The 20950-nt window shown below is 37.4% G+C and overlaps 1 protein-coding gene across 4 annotated transcripts in view; it reads left to right on the top strand.

The window, feature by feature from the left end:
• Dlg2 (discs large MAGUK scaffold protein 2) overlaps positions 1-20950 on the top strand; it is a 1293772-nt gene that overhangs the window by 625994 nt on the left and 646828 nt on the right. For 3 of the 4 annotated variants that reach the window (XM_028770581.1, XM_028770580.1, XM_028770579.1), the window contains one exon: positions 13433-13486. The exons of the other annotated variant lie outside the window; for it this stretch is intronic. In XM_028770581.1, the coding sequence (XP_028626414.1) occupies positions 13433-13486 (54 nt within the window). The remainder of the gene's footprint in view (positions 1-13432; positions 13487-20950) is intronic. 4 annotated transcript variants of the gene reach the window in all.

Below are 20950 nucleotides of genomic sequence, written 5' to 3'. Positions count from 1 at the left end.
CACCCCACGGGGTGGGAATTTTGAGGGTGGGGAAGTGGGAGTGGGGGGGTAGGTAGGGGTTACATCCACAGAGAAGAAGGAGGAGGGGTGAGGGGATAGGGAGTTCCAGGGTGGGTGGGGGATGGGGTAAGGGGACAACATATGAAATGTAAATAAAATGTCCAATAAAAAAATATACAAAAAAAAAGAGTTAAGATGCCATAAAAAAAAAAGAAACCAGGGGTAGAATTCATTCAGTTAGTTCAAGGTACTGTGTGTAAGAACCACAACCCCTCAGATTTTTATTGCTTTTAGAAGGGCTGGCATAACCAACCCCGTCTTCTCTGTTTGAGATTATGTCTCTTCATGGCACCTAGGCTGGCCTTAATTTTAAATCTTCTTGCTTCAGAGTAGGTGCTGGGATTACAGTCACTTCTCATTTTTAACTTGTATAGAAACTAAAAATTTACCACTGCTGTTAGTGGGCTTGTTGCTGCTATAGCTACACCTATCTTCCTTACATTGTCCTTTTTACTACAACTTTCAAAAAACTATAAACCCGGTTAGTTTTCATTGCAGGAAGCTAAAATGGATAGAACCAGAAATATTCCAATAGATCAAACACCAGTAGACTGTCTAGTTTACTGCTTTGTCTGATTCAGAGGTTTGGCTAGGTTCGGGACCTAATCTCTGCTGGGTCTAATTTTTGCTCTTGAGCCTAAAAGCTTGGATGATTTACTCAAACTCTGATCCTCAGTTTTTTCCTATATAAATCTAGATACTTATTGTTGTAGGATTCTTTGAGGTTTGCTGAGATGTGAGTTAAAGTCTCAAGATAATTCTTAACCAGTAATGTGCTTAGTCAGAGTTGCTCCCAGTCTTAGGAATGCTGTTGAAATTTTGAGTGTTGTACAATCTAATGTCTACTCTCACAAGTTATATAGTGCATTCATACAATTCATATAATATCTCAACATCTTTTTATTGTATGTGAGATCAACTAATAATACATCATTTCCATTTAAACATGACTTGACATTTCAGAAAGATTAATTCAATCTGACAACAGCATCATAAAGGTGAGGTGTCTTCAACTATTGCCTAATGATTCCTATTGGAAACTATTTATATTGACACTTTAATTCAAATGGAAATTATAATTAAAATCAGAAATCATTTAATGCTTCTTAATAATTGCTCTGAACTTTGATGTAAGTTAGAGAGTTAGGTGGCATGACCAAGTTCCATCAATCGCAGAAGCTAGTGATGGGAGCAGAGTTGTGTAGTCCATGCATTATGGTGTGAAAGCAAACCATCCAAAACTTCCTATGGAGTAGGAGTGGATAAAGAGAAGATATGAGATGCACATCTTCAAATATCCGATTAAAAAGAAACTATTCCCTTTCTGATTTGTTAATAATACCCACTGCAAGTAAAACCAATTGAGGTTCTAGTGTGCGTGTGTGTGGCTGCTATTTCAATGAATGCATATGTCTGAGAGTACAGACGAAAACAAACTTTAGCCTGAAAACTATCATTCACTTCAAACTTCTGACACAGTTTCTCTCTGTCTCTGTCTCTGTCTCTATCTCTGTCTCTATCTCTATCTCTGTCTCTGTCTCTCTCTATCATATCTCTCTCTGTCATCTCTCTCTGTCTCTCTGTCATCTCTCTCTCTGTCTCTCTGTCTCTCTGTGTCTCTCTGTCTCTCTTTCTCTGTCTCTCTCTCTCTTTCTCTCTCTCTCTCTCTCTCTCTCTCTGTGTGTGTGTGTGTGTGTGTGTGTGTAGGTGTGTAAATGAATATGAAGGTATGAGGTTGACCTCAGGCATGATTTCTCATAGTACTACCCACTTTGTTTTTGAGTCTGGGTTTCTCACTGGCCTGGTACTCCCTCATTCTGTTAGGCTGACTAGATGTGAGTCCTGGGGGTCTCCCTGTGTCTACCCTCCCAGCTTAGGAGCTCCAAGTATGTGTCATTGCTCCTGAGTATTTTATAAGAGCACTGAGCATCAGGCTCGGTTCCTTGTGCTTGTACAGTAAGCACTTCACAAATTAAGCTATATTCTTGGCTCTAATATTCCTTCATTTCACTCTGGAATAATGTTGAATACTGTGCCTGTACTAATAGGTGAGTTGAACAAGCAAAACTCTGGCATTACATACAGAATAACTGACCATTAGACAGCCTGTTCAAAGCAGTAAAGCCACGAAAATCATACTCCTTCCTAGGAAGCTAAGGCAGCTGCAAGACCAGGAACTGGTTGGCATTTCAGATCTAGAGATTTATAGTCTCTTGGCTTGAAGAACAAAGAGTCCATTGCTTATTTAATGACAATGTACAAGGACATCTGCACAATATCTTCTCTGCTACCAACAAATGCCAGCAGCAGCTAGCAAACCTCTGTTTTCTAAATGCCATCATTTTTTTCTCACATATCCTCAGTGATTTTCTTCATTGAAACAGATTCCTGGCAGAGAATGATCTTGAGGAGGAATGGAGATGGGCTAGATTGTTAGGTGTTTAGCATATCACAATTTTAAGATGAAAAACTAAAACCAAACTATTTTCTACCTCGTTGCTTTTGTCACCCAAACCAAGTGCTGACTTTCGGAGGCAAGGCTTGCAGACCCCCCATAGGCTCGCACACATCGCAATCAGTGACAGCAGTGAACATAAGCACAACTCCTGCATCCCTCCTATCACTTCCTCTCACACAAAAGAGTTATCCTAAGTGTGAAATGTTTTATCACTTTCTCCATGACTTCATCTATGTTTTAAGCAGTGCACAATTTAGGATTGAACTATGATTAGTAGAAGAAAAGGAAGACAGTGGATTTATTTTTCTGGAATTAGGACTTAGAAAACATGGAGAAAAGCGAGACAAAAATAAAGAACTCGGGGTAAATCTCAGCTTCCCTTAATATCTATAGAACACTTCAATTTCTTTAAGAAAAGTACCTTCACTTCTGGTTTTGTTTGTTTCTATTGCCAGTGTCAGGACTAGGACCCAGGACCTGGTGACTGCTAGAGAAGTGCTCTCCTACTGAAGTATAACCCCAGCCTTTCTATATTATATTCTTGAGGCCACAGTTAACAAGTTTACAAGGGGAATATATAGACTAAGAAAAAAAAAAACAGAATAAGAGGATGAGGAATCAAAGTTTAAAGAACATTCATTCAGACATACAATACCTCACCTCACCTATTTGCAAATTCATTAGACACCTATTTATATCATTCACCCTTACCTCATTTAACTTTTCTCTTTCACTTCAGCTTGACTTTCTTAAAACCATGTGGCGGGATGGTAATAGCAGAGTGAGTCTTGTCCCCCTCAGGAAGAAATGCACATCCAGTACCAGCCCCTCTCCATTTCCTAGTGCTTCCCAGTAGGGTCAAATTTATGATGAGTAAAATCACATCCTGATGAGATGCACTCTTAGAGGTCAGCCATTATACATTTTACTCTTCAACTACAGAGACAAACGCAGGTTCACTGAATTACCTTTTTAACCTAGTTATGAAAGCTGTTGGTTTCAAATGTGCCATCTCCAGGCTCTAGTTCTTGTCATCTTTATACTAGGGACATAATTCCTTATCTTCATCATGATCATTGTCAGGTAGATATGGTATTTGGCTTTTGATAGCCTGAGAGTAAATACTGGAGATATCACATTGACCTTATTATAAATAACCTGAAATACTTTTGTATCAAAAACAGGTAGTTATGGAGTAAAATGGAAGAAAAATGCATTCATTGTTAAATCATAAGATATGAAATGTTTAGTTTGAGTTGGATCGTAGGTTAAAAGTGTTGAAGGAGTCAGCTTTCTTTGTCCATGATTTTGGAGTTCCCACCTTCCTTCCAAATACCATGTTTCTCTAAAATCTTCAAGCTGTTATAAAATGTATGGTAGGATCATAACTTTGAGCAGTGCTGCCAGCAGCTGCCTACCAATGGATTTTGAGTCAAGATGAACAATCTTCATCTCTACTAGTTACTAGTGTAGTGACCTTGAACACATTGTGTTAGAGGCCACTATCTCACCAGCTCATCTTTAAAAGCCATATAAATTGAGTACATAATTCTTCAGGTGGTAAGGAGGATCCAAAAAAGTGAGCTCAGAATGCTTGTGTATGCTCTGAGAACCACAGACATTCTATAGAGAGTTCCCCTTGATGTATATACCATAGTTTATAGTAATACAGAAGGAAGTCCATCAGTGTAGTACAAGAGCTTTCTACAAAAGGAAGCCATTGTCCTTTCTACCTATTTCACTGATTCTGTTGTCTTAGAGGTTAACTCATAAATCTTTATCTTTCTCTTATTCTAGTTCCATAGAACTAAATGTCAACTAACAATCACTTTCTATAAATAGGGTAGCAATGAAATGTAGTAAAACATGGGGTTTACTCACACAAAAATTCTTAAATTTTTGAGAAGAAATTATATGTATGATATATGACCTATGTGTCATCAAAGCCTTTTAAGCAGAAAGACTAATGATGGTTAATCTTGGTAATCAGTGGGACACAGTGAGAAGAGAAACTATCCTTTGAGGAAGTACCTGCATTAGATTAGCCTTTGGATATGTCTATGGATCTTTATCTTGATGAAAGTTAACTGATACAGCAGGGGCTAGTCAGGGGATTAATGGGGGGAGAATGGGGAAAGGGGATAACATCTGAAATGTAAATAAATAAAATATCAAATAAAATAAAAAGAAAAGAAAAGAAAAAGAAAGATAGCTGAATATGAACCTTGGAGAAACAGAAAGCAACATTCCTCTGTGGTCTCTGATACAGGTCCTGCTTGAGCTCCTTCCTGCCCTGGCTTCACTCCACCCTAACCTGTAACAGGAAATAAACCCTTCCCCTTCTAGTTGCTTTTGGCCATGGTGTTATTTGAAAGTGTCCAAAAACAAAGTAGAATAGAACTTCTTATCCAGAATATGAGGTCAGGGTGCTTTCACATAACTTGTTTTCTTAAATATTTATAACTTAGTGTGAACTGAAATCATACAAGTAATTAAGGCTTCATAGGAGTCAGAGGTTGGGTAGTCTTGAGATGCTAAGAGGGAGAACCTCAAACAGAACTGTGAATACTAGATTGCTCTTGTGGAATAAAGAATTTAGTTAAGTTCATAAGAGTGGAGACCACAACTGACTAGAGTATAGAAAAAGGAAGACAGAAAAGCAAAGGTGCTGTATAGACATGCATAAGTATGTTCTTGTAGTAGTGACTCCTGCCACATGGAAGGAAAGACTACAAGGAAAGGCAATCTGAATAACAGAATCACAAAGTTTGCAGCTCTTAGGAAACTTATGGAATGAATCAGTGATTTCAGTAGGTATGGTTCTTGTGGCAAGTGCCACACTGTCTGAACCATATCTCAGATCTGAGTATGTGGATCCATTTTCCCTGGTATCTTCACAGAGTATTTCTGAAAATAGAGATGTTCTTTATCACCATGAATTGGGGCTTGAGATAATTTTGGGTGGCTAGTAAAGACAAGGGACTTAAGGATCAGAAGACTAGGGTTTGAGATCTGGCTTTGGTTCACTCTAGATGTCTAAATTTGACAAGTTCACTGAATCACTATTAGTTTCTGTTTATTTATCTATAGACAAGAGAAAACTGTCATTCTCCCTGGGGTTACATAAGAAATAAATAATAATACACAACAAAATCTTGCCTTTTTTTCCTGGCACAGTAGGAACTTGGTCTATCTATATTTTTCACTTCCTTCTTCCTGTGCAAATAAATCTTAGACTAGAACAGAGAAGTAATTTCAGGCAGGAATCTAAATCTTAGGCTAGAACAAAGAAGTAGGCTTCAGATATTAAAATGACTTTGGATTAGGACAGGGAAGTTGGCTCATATATTTTGGTCACCCTGATAAGTCCTTAGAAACAGTGATCTCAGGAGTGATCACAGGACTTTGTTTATTGCCTTGCTTGTTCTTTGACTATTTGTGTTTATTGTCTTGGTTGTTCCTTGACTATTTGCATCTATTGTATTGCTAGTTCCTCAACCTAGAACTGACCTTAATACTTGCATGTAATTAAAATGATATAAAAGCAGATTGGAAAAAAAGAAAAAATATGTATGAACACTTTATATATGGTATGAAACACGACATTGGTGTTTGAAATAATTATCAACTTGGGTTTGGTATTGCTCTGAAGACCAACTTTTCATGAGTCATTTATCCTAGCTTTTGTACTAAACACCAAGAAATATGAGCAGACAATGCAGGGTCTGGATTCTCCAAAGCTAACTGACCAAACAGTCTAATCCAAGTAGCACTAAATCAAATGGAAACATTAAAAACAAAACAAAACAAACAAACAAACAAAAAACATGTTTGATTCGCTGGTCCGTCCTTTCTGTGTCTAATCTTCAGACTCCACTCTGCTATCTTCATGAGGGAAAAAGAGATGGCTAATTCAGTTTATCTGAGTTCTTTAGAGTATTATTAATTTTCTGCAGAGCATTCCATTTTCATGTATGCTACTTTATTTGTAATTATAAGCCCAGGTTTCACATATAGTAGGGTAAATATTCCATTACTGAGCTATAACCAAAGCATGGATGTCCTTGTGTTAGAGGATCAATTTTTCATGGAAAAACTTTAATCTAAAAAGCTGAAATACTAATTCTAGTATTGATGAAAAAATTTGTTGAGTAGGACAGATTTCTATCTTCTCATCAAGTCTCTACAGGGTTAAGAAATTAGTCCTGTATACTGAGTGGCTAAGAGTTACTGTTTAGTGAAAAAGATCAACAAGTTTGACATTGTTCTGTTCCCAGCTGAACTCTAAAGAGGGGACTTCACATCATTTTTAAAAATCCATTAGGATGTTCTATTTTATCATTAAGAAAACTCATTGTACTCAGGAATATAAAGTTGTACAATTGTGGGTTTTAAGACAGCCTGGTCTATATACCAAGAACTTGTTTCAAATAAATAAATAAATAAATAAATAAATAAATAAAGTGAGGGAAAGATTCAAAAGGAGTTGTTTCAGAGTTAAATTTGTTCAAGTGAAAAACATAACTCTGCTAGTCAATATTCCTATTTTTTGAGCTAGGCTGATGGTAAAGGAGTTAAATTGCCATGTATAGATGGTTTGGTTTGGTTTGGTTTGGTTTGGTTTGGTTTGGTTTGGTTTGGTTTGGTTTGGTTTGGTTTGGTTTGGTTTGGTTAAGGAGGGCAAGATCCAAGATCTTGTCTTCTTCAACCATTAGCCTATAGTGAAGTCCAACTTGTTAAACCCTTATACATTTGCGTTGCTTTCTTACCTGCTCTGGTTCTGTGTCCTTTGCTGTGAGAAGCATGCTCTGGTCACTGCAGATCGAGCAAAAGTTAGGTGACAAGAACCCATTTGTGAATTTAGTAGCGCTAGCTACTAGTATAGCTGGGTTAGAGAGCACTGCACTTACCTGGTTGGTATTGTGGAGAAGGGAATGTGAGATAATATTTAAAGAGCAAAATCTAAATCCAGTGTCAACATAACGTTCTATTTATAGGGCTTCACATGCATTATTTTTCCACATCACTTTTTGAGAAATAGGTTAACTAGAAAATAGCACTGTCCCATTTTTTTTTTAAGCAGAAGTTTGCAGTAGATTAGGGGACCTAGAAACCTTGTGAGAATTGGAAAATTGAATCTCAGTCTTCTCTTCAAAGTATGAAAGAGAAACTCCTATTTTCCAGGCCAGGAAAGAAAAAAAAAATAGAAAAAGGAAAAGGGGAAGGGGAAGGGGAAAAATGAATCATTTCAGTCTGCTTACTTCAAATTCAACAGATCAATTAGAAATTGGTTTATGCCCTACGGAGCAACACTTCTCATGGATTTTAGAACTATGACCTTAAGCAAATGAGTTTCTCAGCTTCGGCTACACTCATTTCCCCCTCTGTTCTCCTCCACCCCATCCACACTTCTCTCCTTTCTGTTTTCCTTTTTATTCCTCCCTCCCTTACTCCACCAAGCCTTAACTTCCTGTCCCCTCAGTCCTCACTCTTGTTTCCACCTCCCATCTCCTCCTTTCCCTTCCCCATCTTTGCCCTCCCCTCTCCCCCTCTTCCTTTTCCTTCCCCTTCCTTTCTCCTACCTGGTCTTCCTGACCCCTGGCTCTCTGTCTTTCTCTACTTTTCTTTTTCTTTTCAGTAATGAGATGCCATTTATTTTGAATATGGCAAAAATTAAATGCATCAATTCATGTTAAAGAATCACTATCACTGATTCATAATACTATTGTAGCCTCAGTTCTTATTTTGAGTAATTAAGAAATCTAAAGCATGCCACTTTTCCTTCTCTATTACCCTGTTTGTAAAATTAAAGAATGAAAATAAACATTCCTGATTTCAGCTTTAAAATCCTCTTGCTCCTACCTGTAAATTACAGGTAATTGTTCCTTTGTCATAGTATCACATGGTGATTTAATAAGCTAATTCATATGAAGTATGTGTCAAACTAGTGCATGTGTAATGGGTAGCCACCCCACCCTTAAAGCAGGAAGCTAGGTACTACTAAGTGGTGATATTGGAAGTCTTCAAATGATTTTGGTTCCTACCCTGAACATACTTGTAGTTTTCAAAGTAATTCATTCATCTGAGATTAGAAACCTGAGAAGATCCAGGGATGTGTGGCCCCAGAACAGCAAACTGACTGAAACAAGGAGAACGATACAAAAGTTTTCATTTCAAAGGAAAATAAGAATACAATTTGGGGAAAAGAGAAATGATTTCTCTTTTATACCATTCTTGTTTTCATACAGGGCCAGTTTAGTAATAGAAGGAGTGAGCAAAAGGCTAACACCAAACGCAGGGACCTTGGCATATCCAACCCAGTCCTCAATAAAGTGGAATTATTTCAGACCTGAAAAAATGTATGTGATAATCCCAAACATGCTACTTTCTCTTCTGGGATCATACTATAATTCAACTGGAATTCACCCTGCATGGAGCTTCTCCATGGATTGTGAATCAAAAGGTTGGCTAATGGTATCTAGCAAGAGCCAGTGAAACCCAGATGTTAATTAACTTATGGTTCAGAGGTTTATAGTTTCCAGGGAAATTTTCAACACCCCCACCCCACTGCCCCATCTCTTTCGCTCCTAAGATCATTGTTAGGGACCAGAACCTTTTCAGTGCTCATTCAGAAGTCTCATCCTGAAATACTGAGAAGACAATCAAGATACCAAGCCCTAACATCTGCTCATCTCCTCCTGTCATATTTTGTCTCCTTCGTAAATTGATCCATTGGTGACACTTGCTTTCAATTTTCATGCTCTGGCTCGGTTGTACATTTCTTTCAACATTGTACAGTTTCTCACACTGAAAGCTTTTCTGTTATCTCATGGAATCTGGTTTATGGACTAGTTGGCTCTTCTGTTTCCTGTGTTGCTTCTAAAATTTTTGAAATGGACCTGGATTCAGTCTTTGACCTTATCAACCCTGTACTTCCAGGCATGAGTTCCCCAGTACATGCCTGTGGTATCCAGACACTGTACATCCTACTAAAACCTTATTCGAGGAGACTTTTTCTCTGTGGGTAGTGTAAACAACCTGTTTACTTTCATCAGAAATATTTCACAGAACTGGCAGTTGGCAACATCCAGAAATAAATGTGCAGCATCAAGGGTGAGCATCTTTGGGCTAGCTAGGTTTTATGTCAACCTCACACAAACTAGGGTCAATGGAGATAAATGAGATCCTCAACTGAGAAAATGCCTTTTTACAATGGGCTGTAGGAAAGCACTTAAGGCATTTTCTTAATTAGTGATTGATGTGGGTGGGGCTATCCCAGGTTAGTGGTCTTGGTTTGTATAAAGCATGCTGAATAAGCCACAAGGAGCAAGCCATTAAGCAACATTCATCTATGCCCTCCTCATCAGCTCTTGCTTCCAGGTTTCTGTCCTGTTGGAGTTCCTGTAATGATAAACAAGGATATAGAAGTGTAAGCAACATAAACCCTTTCCTCCCCAAGTTTCCTTGATCATGATGTTTTATCACAACAATAAAAACGCTAAGGCAATTGTGAACTCTTCAATGTGCCTTCAGTGTGTTGGCTTCCTTATTAATGTGATTCCCTTAATGGCATATCCAGAAGATTATGCTTTGCTAACAAAAGTGAAGTAGCCACAATAATCTCAGAATACTTGGGTAGGTTGTGAAACACAAAGGCAGAAAGAAGCTGGGAAGAAAGAATAACATCATCTCATAATTCACAAGTACTTCTCTCTCCATCTGCTTCTTGTTTTTCCGTGATTAGCTTCACTTGGTTTCCTCCAATGGAAGAGAATGGGAGGTAAAGAGAAAACACTTGCCCTTCACTGTTTGGGTCACCCAGGAAAGGTTGCATTTCCTAATCCTTTAAAGATTCAAATGCCTGCCTGGATTTACATAAACACCAGCCTTAAAGCCTCTGAGGAAAAGGAAATTAATTTTCTCTCTCCAGATTTGCTCTGAGTCTCTTTGCAGTGAATGGAAATAAACATATGGAAAAGGGAGGCTGGAGTTTCAGTCACCACTTTGATGATGGGTTCAATTAACGATATCTACTATGAAACCAGGGTGTATATATGGAGCAGTATGGAGAAGAAACTTAGAGAGAACCACCAAAGCAATAAGATAACCTATTTCTAAAACTCAGAAACCGAAGCAGATTCATCTAGGCCTGAGTTCTGACGTTTGCAAAAGTCAACAGGAAAACAGAAGCCAAAATGAATAAATTATATATAAGTAATTAAGATATATACATAGGGGTATATATGTACTTTGCAAATGTTTGATCAAGTTTATAAAGATATATAATGTTTCGTTGAGCCCTCATCTGTACTTTATAGTTACATTTAGTCAGTAATTCCTAAGAAGGGCTGAGGATCTAGCCTAAAGGTAGAGAACATGTCTATGGACAAAGTCATGGTTTTGATACTTAGCATTACACAATAATAACCATAATAAAATTCTTCTTTTCTTCTGTATATACAATTCAAATGGAGAATTCTAGAGAAATATATAATCTGTGCTAATTTTAAAATATAGAATCTTGTTGCAAAGACAAAATTTACATATGGAAAAAGGAAAATACACCAACAGAAAGTTATAGATAGCACTGCATAGGAAATGGGCTCTTAAATTTATTCATGTAACATAAAATATAGCCTATAAGAAAAAATAAAGTTTAAGACCAATTCAACTAAATTTAGTGATCAATGCTATGCTTGATAATGAAGACCAACTGTAATATAAAGACAGTTTTTAATTGATTTAAAGATAAGATATATAGGCTCCTTTATGACTCTTCAGGGACAAAATTCAAAAGGATAGAGTCATTAAATGAGAACTACAATATAATATAGACATGAGTGGACAGATAGACAAATAGATGAAAGTTAGATAGAGGGTAAATAGTAGATAATAGAGAAATAAGAGATAGATAGATAGATAGATAGATAGACAGACAGACAGACAGATAGGCTGATAGATCCAAGATAATGGGATTGTGTAGCTGCTTAGAATGAAAACTGTGAAATTTGATACACCTAAAAAACAATATTTACATTTCAGTTTTCATCATTCTTCCTGAACTTGAATTTTTTCATCTTTACATGACTGTAGTGATAGCAGTATAGCTTTCTGGTAATTAAATGAGAATGTATGGTCTATATCACATACACTCATTATATATATATATATATATATATATATATATATATATATATATATATGTTATATAATATATATTATATATGTGTGTGTGTGTGTCTGTGTGTCTGTGGTGTCTGTGTCTCTGTGTGTCTGTGTGTCTGTGTGTGTTTGTGTGTGTGTGTTTAAGAAACAATGACAATATTATTACTACAAACTAGCATAGCACTGAGATCTCTGAAGTCTAAATAGATCACCAACCATCATACATGTGTGAATGTCTATATTGATAGTAGTCTATTATTAGGAACATTTAGAAATACTTAGCATTGCTCCTGAAATGTAGTTTCTAAGACACACTCAAATGCATATCCTCCTTTGATATTTAACATTTTTTAAAAACATGGTCACTGTTATTTCTACTCCCTAGAGGTAAATGAGACAGGGTGTCTTATTACAGGGTTATAATACCAAGAAGTTGTCTAGTCCTCAAAGTATTTGATTGATAAGTTGCTGTACCAACTTTGAGCCTATGTCTTCTGACTCAAAAGCTATTCCCCATTCCAAAATTCCCTTTAGAGACAATATTTTTAAGTTTGGGTATGTGTAATCTACCTTTCTCCAATTTCTCTATCACTTACCAGGTACTTATGATAATTAATAACATACTATGAGTATCAGGTTGACCTGCTATATAAATATGGACATTAAGTTTATGTTTGTTATTCCTGGTCTTTTGAGTTAAGAAACAAAGTTTTGCCACCTAAAACCTATTGGAATGCTCTGATTCTTTTGATTAGGATTCCATTCACACAGACTGACATTACTGAGCTGTTAACTCTGTTAACTCCAGAGGGCACAGCTAATGAAATGTCCCAAATGTTGAGCTCTTGCCCAGACACTGCACTGCATAGGACAGCTCTCGGTTAATCATGATGAGAGTCTTTCCCCCTATCTAAATGAAATTTGTAATTTGGGATGGAGATTAAAGATTCTTTGGGGAATGAAGGAAAGGTTGATGTGAAAGTTCTAGAAACTTGAAAATAAAATTAGAGCTACTCAATATTCATGAGGTCAGATTGGTGATGCAAATAGATTACCATCTCTTATTTTCTAAGGCCTATGCTGTAGCATGCCTGTATCAGTCGTCTCCGGGTTCCTATTCAACTTTAAAGGAAATTACTGGAAGCTATACAAATTGTTTTTAGAAATGGAAGCTTACCATATCAAATATGATTTTCTGTCATCTCTGTTTTTTTTTTAAATTTTGTCTAATGTTCATGATCATAGATACATAACTTTAAAAGGATGATGTAACATATGTACTAGATAAATATTTGTAAGTTAACATTTATTTCATCAGGTAAACATACTGTTGCACACTGGCTTGAATATTAGTCAAGATTTTATTGTGCTTACTTAAGAGAAAAATAAAATTTCTTCAGCAAACTCATTTTATAAAGAAATGGCACACATTTAAACTCCAATTCAAGTTAACAGAAATCCCTACCTCTTAGGCAGCACAAACCCTAAGTTTGTTTAAATTTTAAGAGAAAATTGATGTGATTTATATGGATGTCTAATTTAGTTTACTTTAAGCATTGGGAAGAGGTACTTCAAGTAAAAGGGAAGTGTGAAAACTCAACCTTCTTTTTACAGTATCCAACATCCACTCAGTGCAGGTACCAGACCTCAGGAAATGCTTGCGGTGATCTTTGTTAAATACAGTAACAGAATTGGTCTCTCAAGAGATTATTGGTTATTTATCTTTTTATTTCTGTTTCTTTTCTTTAGGCTAGCCCTGCTCCTATAATTGTCAACACAGACACTTTGGACACTATTCCTTATGTAAGTAACATTTTTATTAAGACTTCGTTTTAAAAGTCTGGTGGTTCGCAATTAGCAGAATTTAACAGCTACTGTGTAATTAGTTCTCTTCAATTGGGATAATCTGATAAAATGATATGGATGATTGGTTTTGTGAATTTTATTTTGTTCTTTCCTGAATCTTGGCTTAGTCATGGACTCTTTTGTTTATATTTTGTATAATGGCCATTCATGAGAGAGAGGGAAAAAAAACATAGGCAAGTGTGTTAAAATATTGCTTGTGTGCTACGTGGTTTCCTGGAAAGAGTGTTAGTGATAGACATGGCAAATATCATTGTGTTTCTGACTAAACAAACATTTAAGTGAAAGTCTATTGCATAGCCTGGAACCTAGTTGATAAATAAATGTTTGATAGACTCTTTGGGGCTCCTAATAAGAACTAGAGGGAAATTTTTACAGATTAATTTTCCATGTGATAAAATATGCAAATTTGTGAATATGTGGACTATGAAATACTAAGGGCCACTGAGGATGAAATAACATGATGGGGTCCACTATCAGCCTGGGACACTGAACATAATCATTATGGTGGCCAAAAATTTGAGGATAGACTGTAGCTCTAGAGACTGACAATTTAAGTTGTGGGAGTATGACTGCCATTATGGATGTCTATGAGTGTTTTGAGATGCTTGATAGTGACGAGGGACCACTTGTCAACCACATATTCCTGCAGAGAGATGACATGGAGCAGGTAGAAGGGTCAGTGGGATCCATGACAACAGATTCCTGGCCGTCATGTGAGTAAAGCATGTGAAGTTTTTATATTTGCACAAGGTAGGTACTTGCCCTCACCAGATGTTCTCAGAGGCACCAACCAAATCCTAGACACCGACAAAGCAGAGAACTTTGAAAAATACAAATCACATGGATTTAAAGGGGACAGCTGCTACTTGAGGCCATTTTGACAAACCATGTAATGTTTCAAAGGAGATTGAAAACACACATCTTTACATAAACATTTACAATTAGTGCAGACAACGAATAATACTTTCCAAAGTTCAAACAACAAATTCCAAATATAGAGTGTCTCATCCATGGGCTGCCATTTTAGAAATACATACCCCACAGAACTGAAGGTCCCATTCAGGTTCTGCAAGTCAGTACTTAGACACAGAGAGTAACATTCCAGAACAAGAATACAGTGCTAGGACTTGAGTACAGAGCAACTGACTAAACCAGGACACAGGGTCAGGACAGAAATAAAACAATCTTGGCTTCATGGTGAATCACCTGAAGTTTTGAACTAGCATCTCATAAATCTTCCAGAAGAAGAATAGTTAAGGACTAGAGGGGGCACATGCTTAAACCCTCTAACATGAATCAAGGAGGCTATGCAATGTTAATGACTCTGTAGAATTAAACAAATAATATATTAAAGACCTTTGGTGTCTGCTACATTTAAATCATTCATCCTACCTTCTTTTCTGAATGACTAACATTGTTTTAAGTATTTAACAAATGGGTGTAATTTATTAATCCTAACAACTTTGTGAAGAATAATCTATTAATTTTATATTTAAAAACTGAAAAAAATTGTGTGAGGATTAATGTTTGTTTTGAGCTTCAGTAAAGTATCTTTTACAGGAGAGAGACCCAGAGGGCCAGGAGAGAGATTCTAAATATGCAGCAATACTGGGTGGGGGACAGGGGAACATCTAGAAAATCTCAGAGACTGGGGATAGGAGAGGCTACAAGGTCTCAAGGATGATGACATTAGCCAAAATGCCCGACAGTGGGGAGATAGAAACTGAAGAGACCACCTCCAGTAGATAGACATGGCCTCCAGTTGAGGCAGGGGACCACCTACCCACCTTCAAAATTTTTGATCCAAAATTATTCTAAAGGAAATGGAGGGACAAAAATGGAGCAGAGACTGAAAGAAAGGCCACCCAGTGACAGACTCCATGTGTGCACACCCTGACACTATTACTGATGCTGTATTATGCTTGCAGACAGGAGTCTAGCATGGGTATCCTCTGAGAGACTCTAACAGCAGCGGATTGAGATAGATGCTGGTACTCACATCCAAGCATTAGGACACCTATGGAAGAGTTAGGAGAAGGATTGAAGGAACTGAAGGGGATGGCAACCTCATAGAAAGACAAACAGTATCAACAAACTTGAACCCCTAGGAGCTCTTGGAGACTAGGCCACTGACCAATGAGCTTACACAGGCCAGTCTATCCCCTTAGGCACATGCTTAGAAGAGAACTGCCTTGTCTAAGCTCCCAGGAAGAGCTTAATCCTGTAGAAACTGGATGTCCCAGGGAAGAGGGATGCTTGTGGAAGTGAGATGCAGGTAGATGGTGAGTTGGGGAGCACCCTTTTAGAGGCATGGCAGGGCAGGGAGATGGGATGATCAGCCCCAGGAGGGGCCAGGAATATGGGCTGGGGGAGCTCATGGAGGAGCAACCTTTAAAGGAGACAACATTTGAAATATAAATACATAAAATAATTAAAAAACAAAACCAAAAGAGAGTATCCCTTTGGGGGATACTGTAGAATTGAGTTTTAAGGAGTTTAAGTAACTCATTGAAGTATTTTGTGCAGTAAGTAGAGCAAGAAATAACCCTAAGTATCCTGACTATTGCCTAAAGGCTTTCCAGCCCCTTTCTTGATGTCCTTTGTGTTTCTCTGCCACCTCCCTTGGTAGTCAGCCTCTCAACTTAAGAACAAAGCTTGTTTACATACCCTTTTTCTGCTTGGAGTTATGCTAGAGAGAGCTTGCTACTGAAGCCCTACTTTTCTCAGGATAGGGACCCAAGGAATTCAGTATTCTAAACAAATCTATTTGGCATAAGACAGTTGACAAAGCAGAAAAATCATATATTCCAGTTGCCTTTCTGTTGCTGGGATAAGATACTTACCAAAGGCAAGATGAGGATGAGAGAGTTTTTTGGACTTATACTTTCAGGTTACAGTCCACAATTGAAGCAATTATGGGAATGAATGAAGTCAAGTTAGGAGCTTGAGTCAGAAACCACAGAGGAGTTCTGTTGGCTGGTTGGCTCTGATTGGCTCCCTGGTTGATACTAAGTTAGCTTTCTTATACAGTTCAGGTCTACCTGCCTAGAGTTATTACTGCTTACTGTGAGCTGGGGCCTTCCACATCAGTCAAGACAATCCCCCACAGACCGGGCTACACACCAGTCTGATCTGGGCATTCCTTCAATTGAGATTCCCTCAGATGACTCTAAGCTGTTTCAAGTTGACAGTTAACATTATCACAGACACTGCTTTGTAGATATAGACATAGATCACAGAAAGTTGGTCTGGCAAATAAAACTACTTGTAGTAAATCAACAGTATTTCCAAGATTTCTATTGGAGTTCTCATGGTTTCACTGTGAGGAGCTGGCATGTCAAAAAGGCTTATCAATAGGCTCTAAATGAAGATCTTATACAGACCTATTCAACTGATATCTCAATTGATTGGCTAGAAAAAGCAGCTACATATAACCAATTAACTGAGTTGCTCTTATTCTCTTAAATGTCAACTTGGCACCTATTTTTAGATATACCCAAAGGTTTCTTTTTCTGATTAATCATATTTTTTCACTAAGTAAAAACCTTCTTTTGAGTCTTTTAATTGTACAGTCTATGGAGAGGGATGCCAAACAGCTCAGAATGATAAAAAACATTCCAATTTACATGGTAGTGTGTTCCTAAGCAACCCACTTAATCTTTCTGGAGCTGTATGAATCCATAAGGCATAAATTATAATACTGACCTCAGAGAATGTTAAGGAAATTAAATCAGGTTTTACATATGAAAATGAAATCATGGTTGTTTAACTTCTCATTAGTAAAAATGTGTGTGATTTTTTTTTTAAAAAGATACTGATTTATACAGCAACACTTGGCTAAACTCTGAGAGAAACTGAAAAATATGAATATCTTTTTCCAGATAGAATAACTATCTGAATGAGATGTTTATTGAAAATTGCAGTTTTAGTGTGCAGTCATTACTGTGGATATCTTTGGCTCTTGATATAGACTCTCTGCCTCCCTTTCCCTAATGCACTTGGTAGGTAACCTTGAAGAATGCACTGTTCCTTTCAGAGTCTATTTTCTATTTTCTCATTCCCTAGTGCTCTATACTTTGTTTGTCTCTTTCTTTCCCATGTTCTACTTGTTCACATAATTTCAGCTCTATTTAATGAAAAAATGACTTCAGAGTTCCCCGAGGTATTTTAGTCATGTTGCATAAGAACATTTCCTTCTTTAAAAATATTACCTGAATGACAAGCTTCAGCTTGTATTTTGAAGTTCTCTTTGAAAATAATTTCCTTACATATAAATGTACTAATTTTACTGATGGGTAAATTAGATTTTGATATATAAATGGTTCTAATGACAATGGTTTCTTGGCATATATGCAAAGGGTAGTCAGACTAAAGGAAGTGTCTAGAGTCAAAGGAAAATTTTATGTTTCTAGTGAAGTTACAAACGATATATTTAAACATGATTTTTCGAAAAGGTATGGAACATTAGAGTCCTACTATCAACAAAGTTTTTATATCAGTATTCCCTAAAAGCCTAATTACACATACTGTCATATATTTCAAGGTCAGGTATGACTTTGCATGTGCACAGCCCAGCCTTGTGAACATGAGAGTATATAAATTTTAAAATGTTTCAAAGAGACTCAGTGGGACCGAGGGAAGAGAGAGCTCTTATGTCAAAACTCTATTTATTGCATTTTACTCAATTTCAGTTTTCTTATGCCTTTTAATGCTAAAACCCAAAAGTATTCTGTTCTTAGAAGCCAAGAGTGTATGGAAGCTCTCTGTGACCTTCATGCTGTACCCTTCCCTGATGACTTGCTTTATCCTTCCCTGAGGCATGTCAATGTTCAATGTTGAGCCCTTTCTATTTTGTAAAAATAAAATTAATTGAAGAGATTCTAGAATGTCTTGTGTTCCTCCAAACTTCTCTTGTGTCCAAGTAATAGCTGGGTAGTTTTCTAGAAATGTGCTCTGGGAAATAGAAGCCTTGAGATTCATGAGTTTTCAATCTCTGTCAGTAACTTAGAGATCAACTGCTGCAAATGTACCATATTTCATGTAAATTTAGCATAGCCATTTAACACCAAAGCATCACTTACCACTTCTGTGATCCCATGTCACAACAGTTTTTGGTGTGTAGCAGCCATAAGATCAGTGGCATACAGCAGTGAGAATCTCTTTCTCCTGCACACAATCTGGTCCTTCCATCATCTGTGAAGCAGGAGGTAGACTGGATCATGAGATGGAATTGTGACCTCCCTTGCTGTACCATTCAAAAGTGTTAGTGAACACACCAGAGACACCACAAGTCAAGCCCAGTAGGGCCTTTATTCATGTTGAACACACTTACAACCTATGGTCCAGAACAAATCATATCATTGCATCCAAGGAAAAGGGATGAATAAATACGTGATAAATCATAAACTATAACATAAAATATCATGGCCTTGAAGAACTATCACCTGATACAAGAGTAGAAACCTAGCATGCATAAATAGAAGTGGTGATGGAGAGAAAGCTATTGGGGTTGTGTTTGTTCTTTGGGAAAGCCTTCCAATGATGTAGAAGATGGAGGAAGTAGAAAAGATGTAAAAAGAATTAGATTGCAAAGAATATGAGAAGGCCCATAGAAGTCATCACCTCCTGAACTTTGCTCAAGAAGATCACATATATAAAATCATTGGGAAACAATTAGGACAGTAAAAACTTGCCAGACATGTCATTGAGTTCAAAGAGAGCCATAGTTCTGGGGCCAAGGCCAAGATGGTGTTGGGAAAAGTAAAATAAAGTGGACAATGTGAGTGAAGGAAGATAAGTGGATGAAAGGATCATACCTTGGATTCTGGAGCAGATGAACATTAGTATTGGTTGGCAATAAGGTTCCTTTGGGGAGCTAGGGAGGGGGTTTGAGACTGGGAGGTGTCTGTTATCAAGGTATAAATGATACAAGTGCCTGGTACGAGGAGCAGGAGGGTGATGGAAAAGCTCGATTAGGAACAAGAGGTATTATAGGAGTGAGGGATAGCAACGCCCTTAGTTGTGGGAATGACACCTGCGCAATGATTTCTTTACATCACTGTGTAAAATAACAGAGCCTTGTGGTTCAGGCTTCTGTTCAAATTTAAGCAGACAGCTTTATAGACAACATTTATTTCTTTGAACCATGTTAGAAATTATTACTAATGGTAAAACATTTTTAGAATGGTTTTATGAGGTTGGTACATTTTTCCTCAGCAAACAGGTTTTCTTATTTCTTACTTCCTATGAGCACTCCTAAAACTTATATTGTGGATGGCTTTATCTGAAATATTGCTCAGAGATGAAAAATACTTACCTGTCAGAAAGCAGCTTAATTTTGTCTAAACTGTGCCCATGAGACAAGAAAAATTTATCAGTAGAAGCAAGGCCATCAATATCTGTGCCAATATCAAACCTAGCCAATTTAAGTGCATTTCTCAATTGTCAAAATCATTAGATTCCCTTACTCTTTAACTTGTCATCACTCTGTAGAAGGCAAGAGGTGGAGCAGATGGTACTGTGCATATGAAGTCCATGGAGACTGGGAAGATGGAGGCTATATAGAGGAGCCTTAAGGCACAGCCTGGAAGTTTGCATTTCTGACAGACTCTCACATAATACTGATGTTGTTCAACTTCTATGCTTTTACCACTGACTATAGTGACACAGACAGGTTTTCTATTCTTGCACATCTGGGTTCTGAGCCACCAGTTAAGTATGTGTGTTTGGCTTAAGTCTTATTGTATGTCTAAGCCTCAGTGTCAGTTTGTACAAAGTTAAACATTGACCTTGTAGAGGGTTTCATGAGTAGTCTGCTAATGTGTAGGTGTTTAATTAACATTGACCACAGCCAGAAAGTAGGGTGAGGCTATGCCTTTGATTAAATAAAATATTCCTACCACTTAACCTTGAGTTGTTGTGACAAGAATGCAGAAGGCATAGCTACTTCATGTGAGACTAATAGTTATGCTGGCCAGCTGCACACCCATATCTAGAGTTGTGCACACAGGGAATGGATGGTTTATGAACAAGCAGCAGCAGGACCATTACCTGGGAGCTTATAATAAAAGGACTCAAAGGTCTCAGACAAGATGACCGACATTGAAAACTATTTGACAAAAGCATAGAACGTTTGCATAGTAAGCCTTAATATGTGTTTTTAGGAAGACAGAAATCCCTTTCTTGGTTTGGACTCCTTATCTTTTTCCTTTTTTTTCCCCCTGAGCTTGTCAAGTCTTCCCATTTTTCACCCTTACATTCATGGGAATTTTTGTTTCTTGTTTTTCCATTAATTTATTTATTCACTTTACATATTGATTGCACTCCTCCTCCTCCCAGTCTCTCTCTCACACAGTCACTCCCTCACACCCCTCCCATTTTCCTCTGAGAGGTCAAGGTCCC

Source organism: Grammomys surdaster, unplaced genomic scaffold, assembly GCF_004785775.1.
Source record: "Grammomys surdaster isolate TR1022 unplaced genomic scaffold, NIH_TR_1.0 203, whole genome shotgun sequence".
NCBI lineage: Eukaryota > Metazoa > Chordata > Mammalia > Rodentia > Muridae > Grammomys > Grammomys surdaster.
Note: the sequence above shows the minus strand (reverse complement) of the source record. Positions and strands in the feature narration are given on the sequence as shown.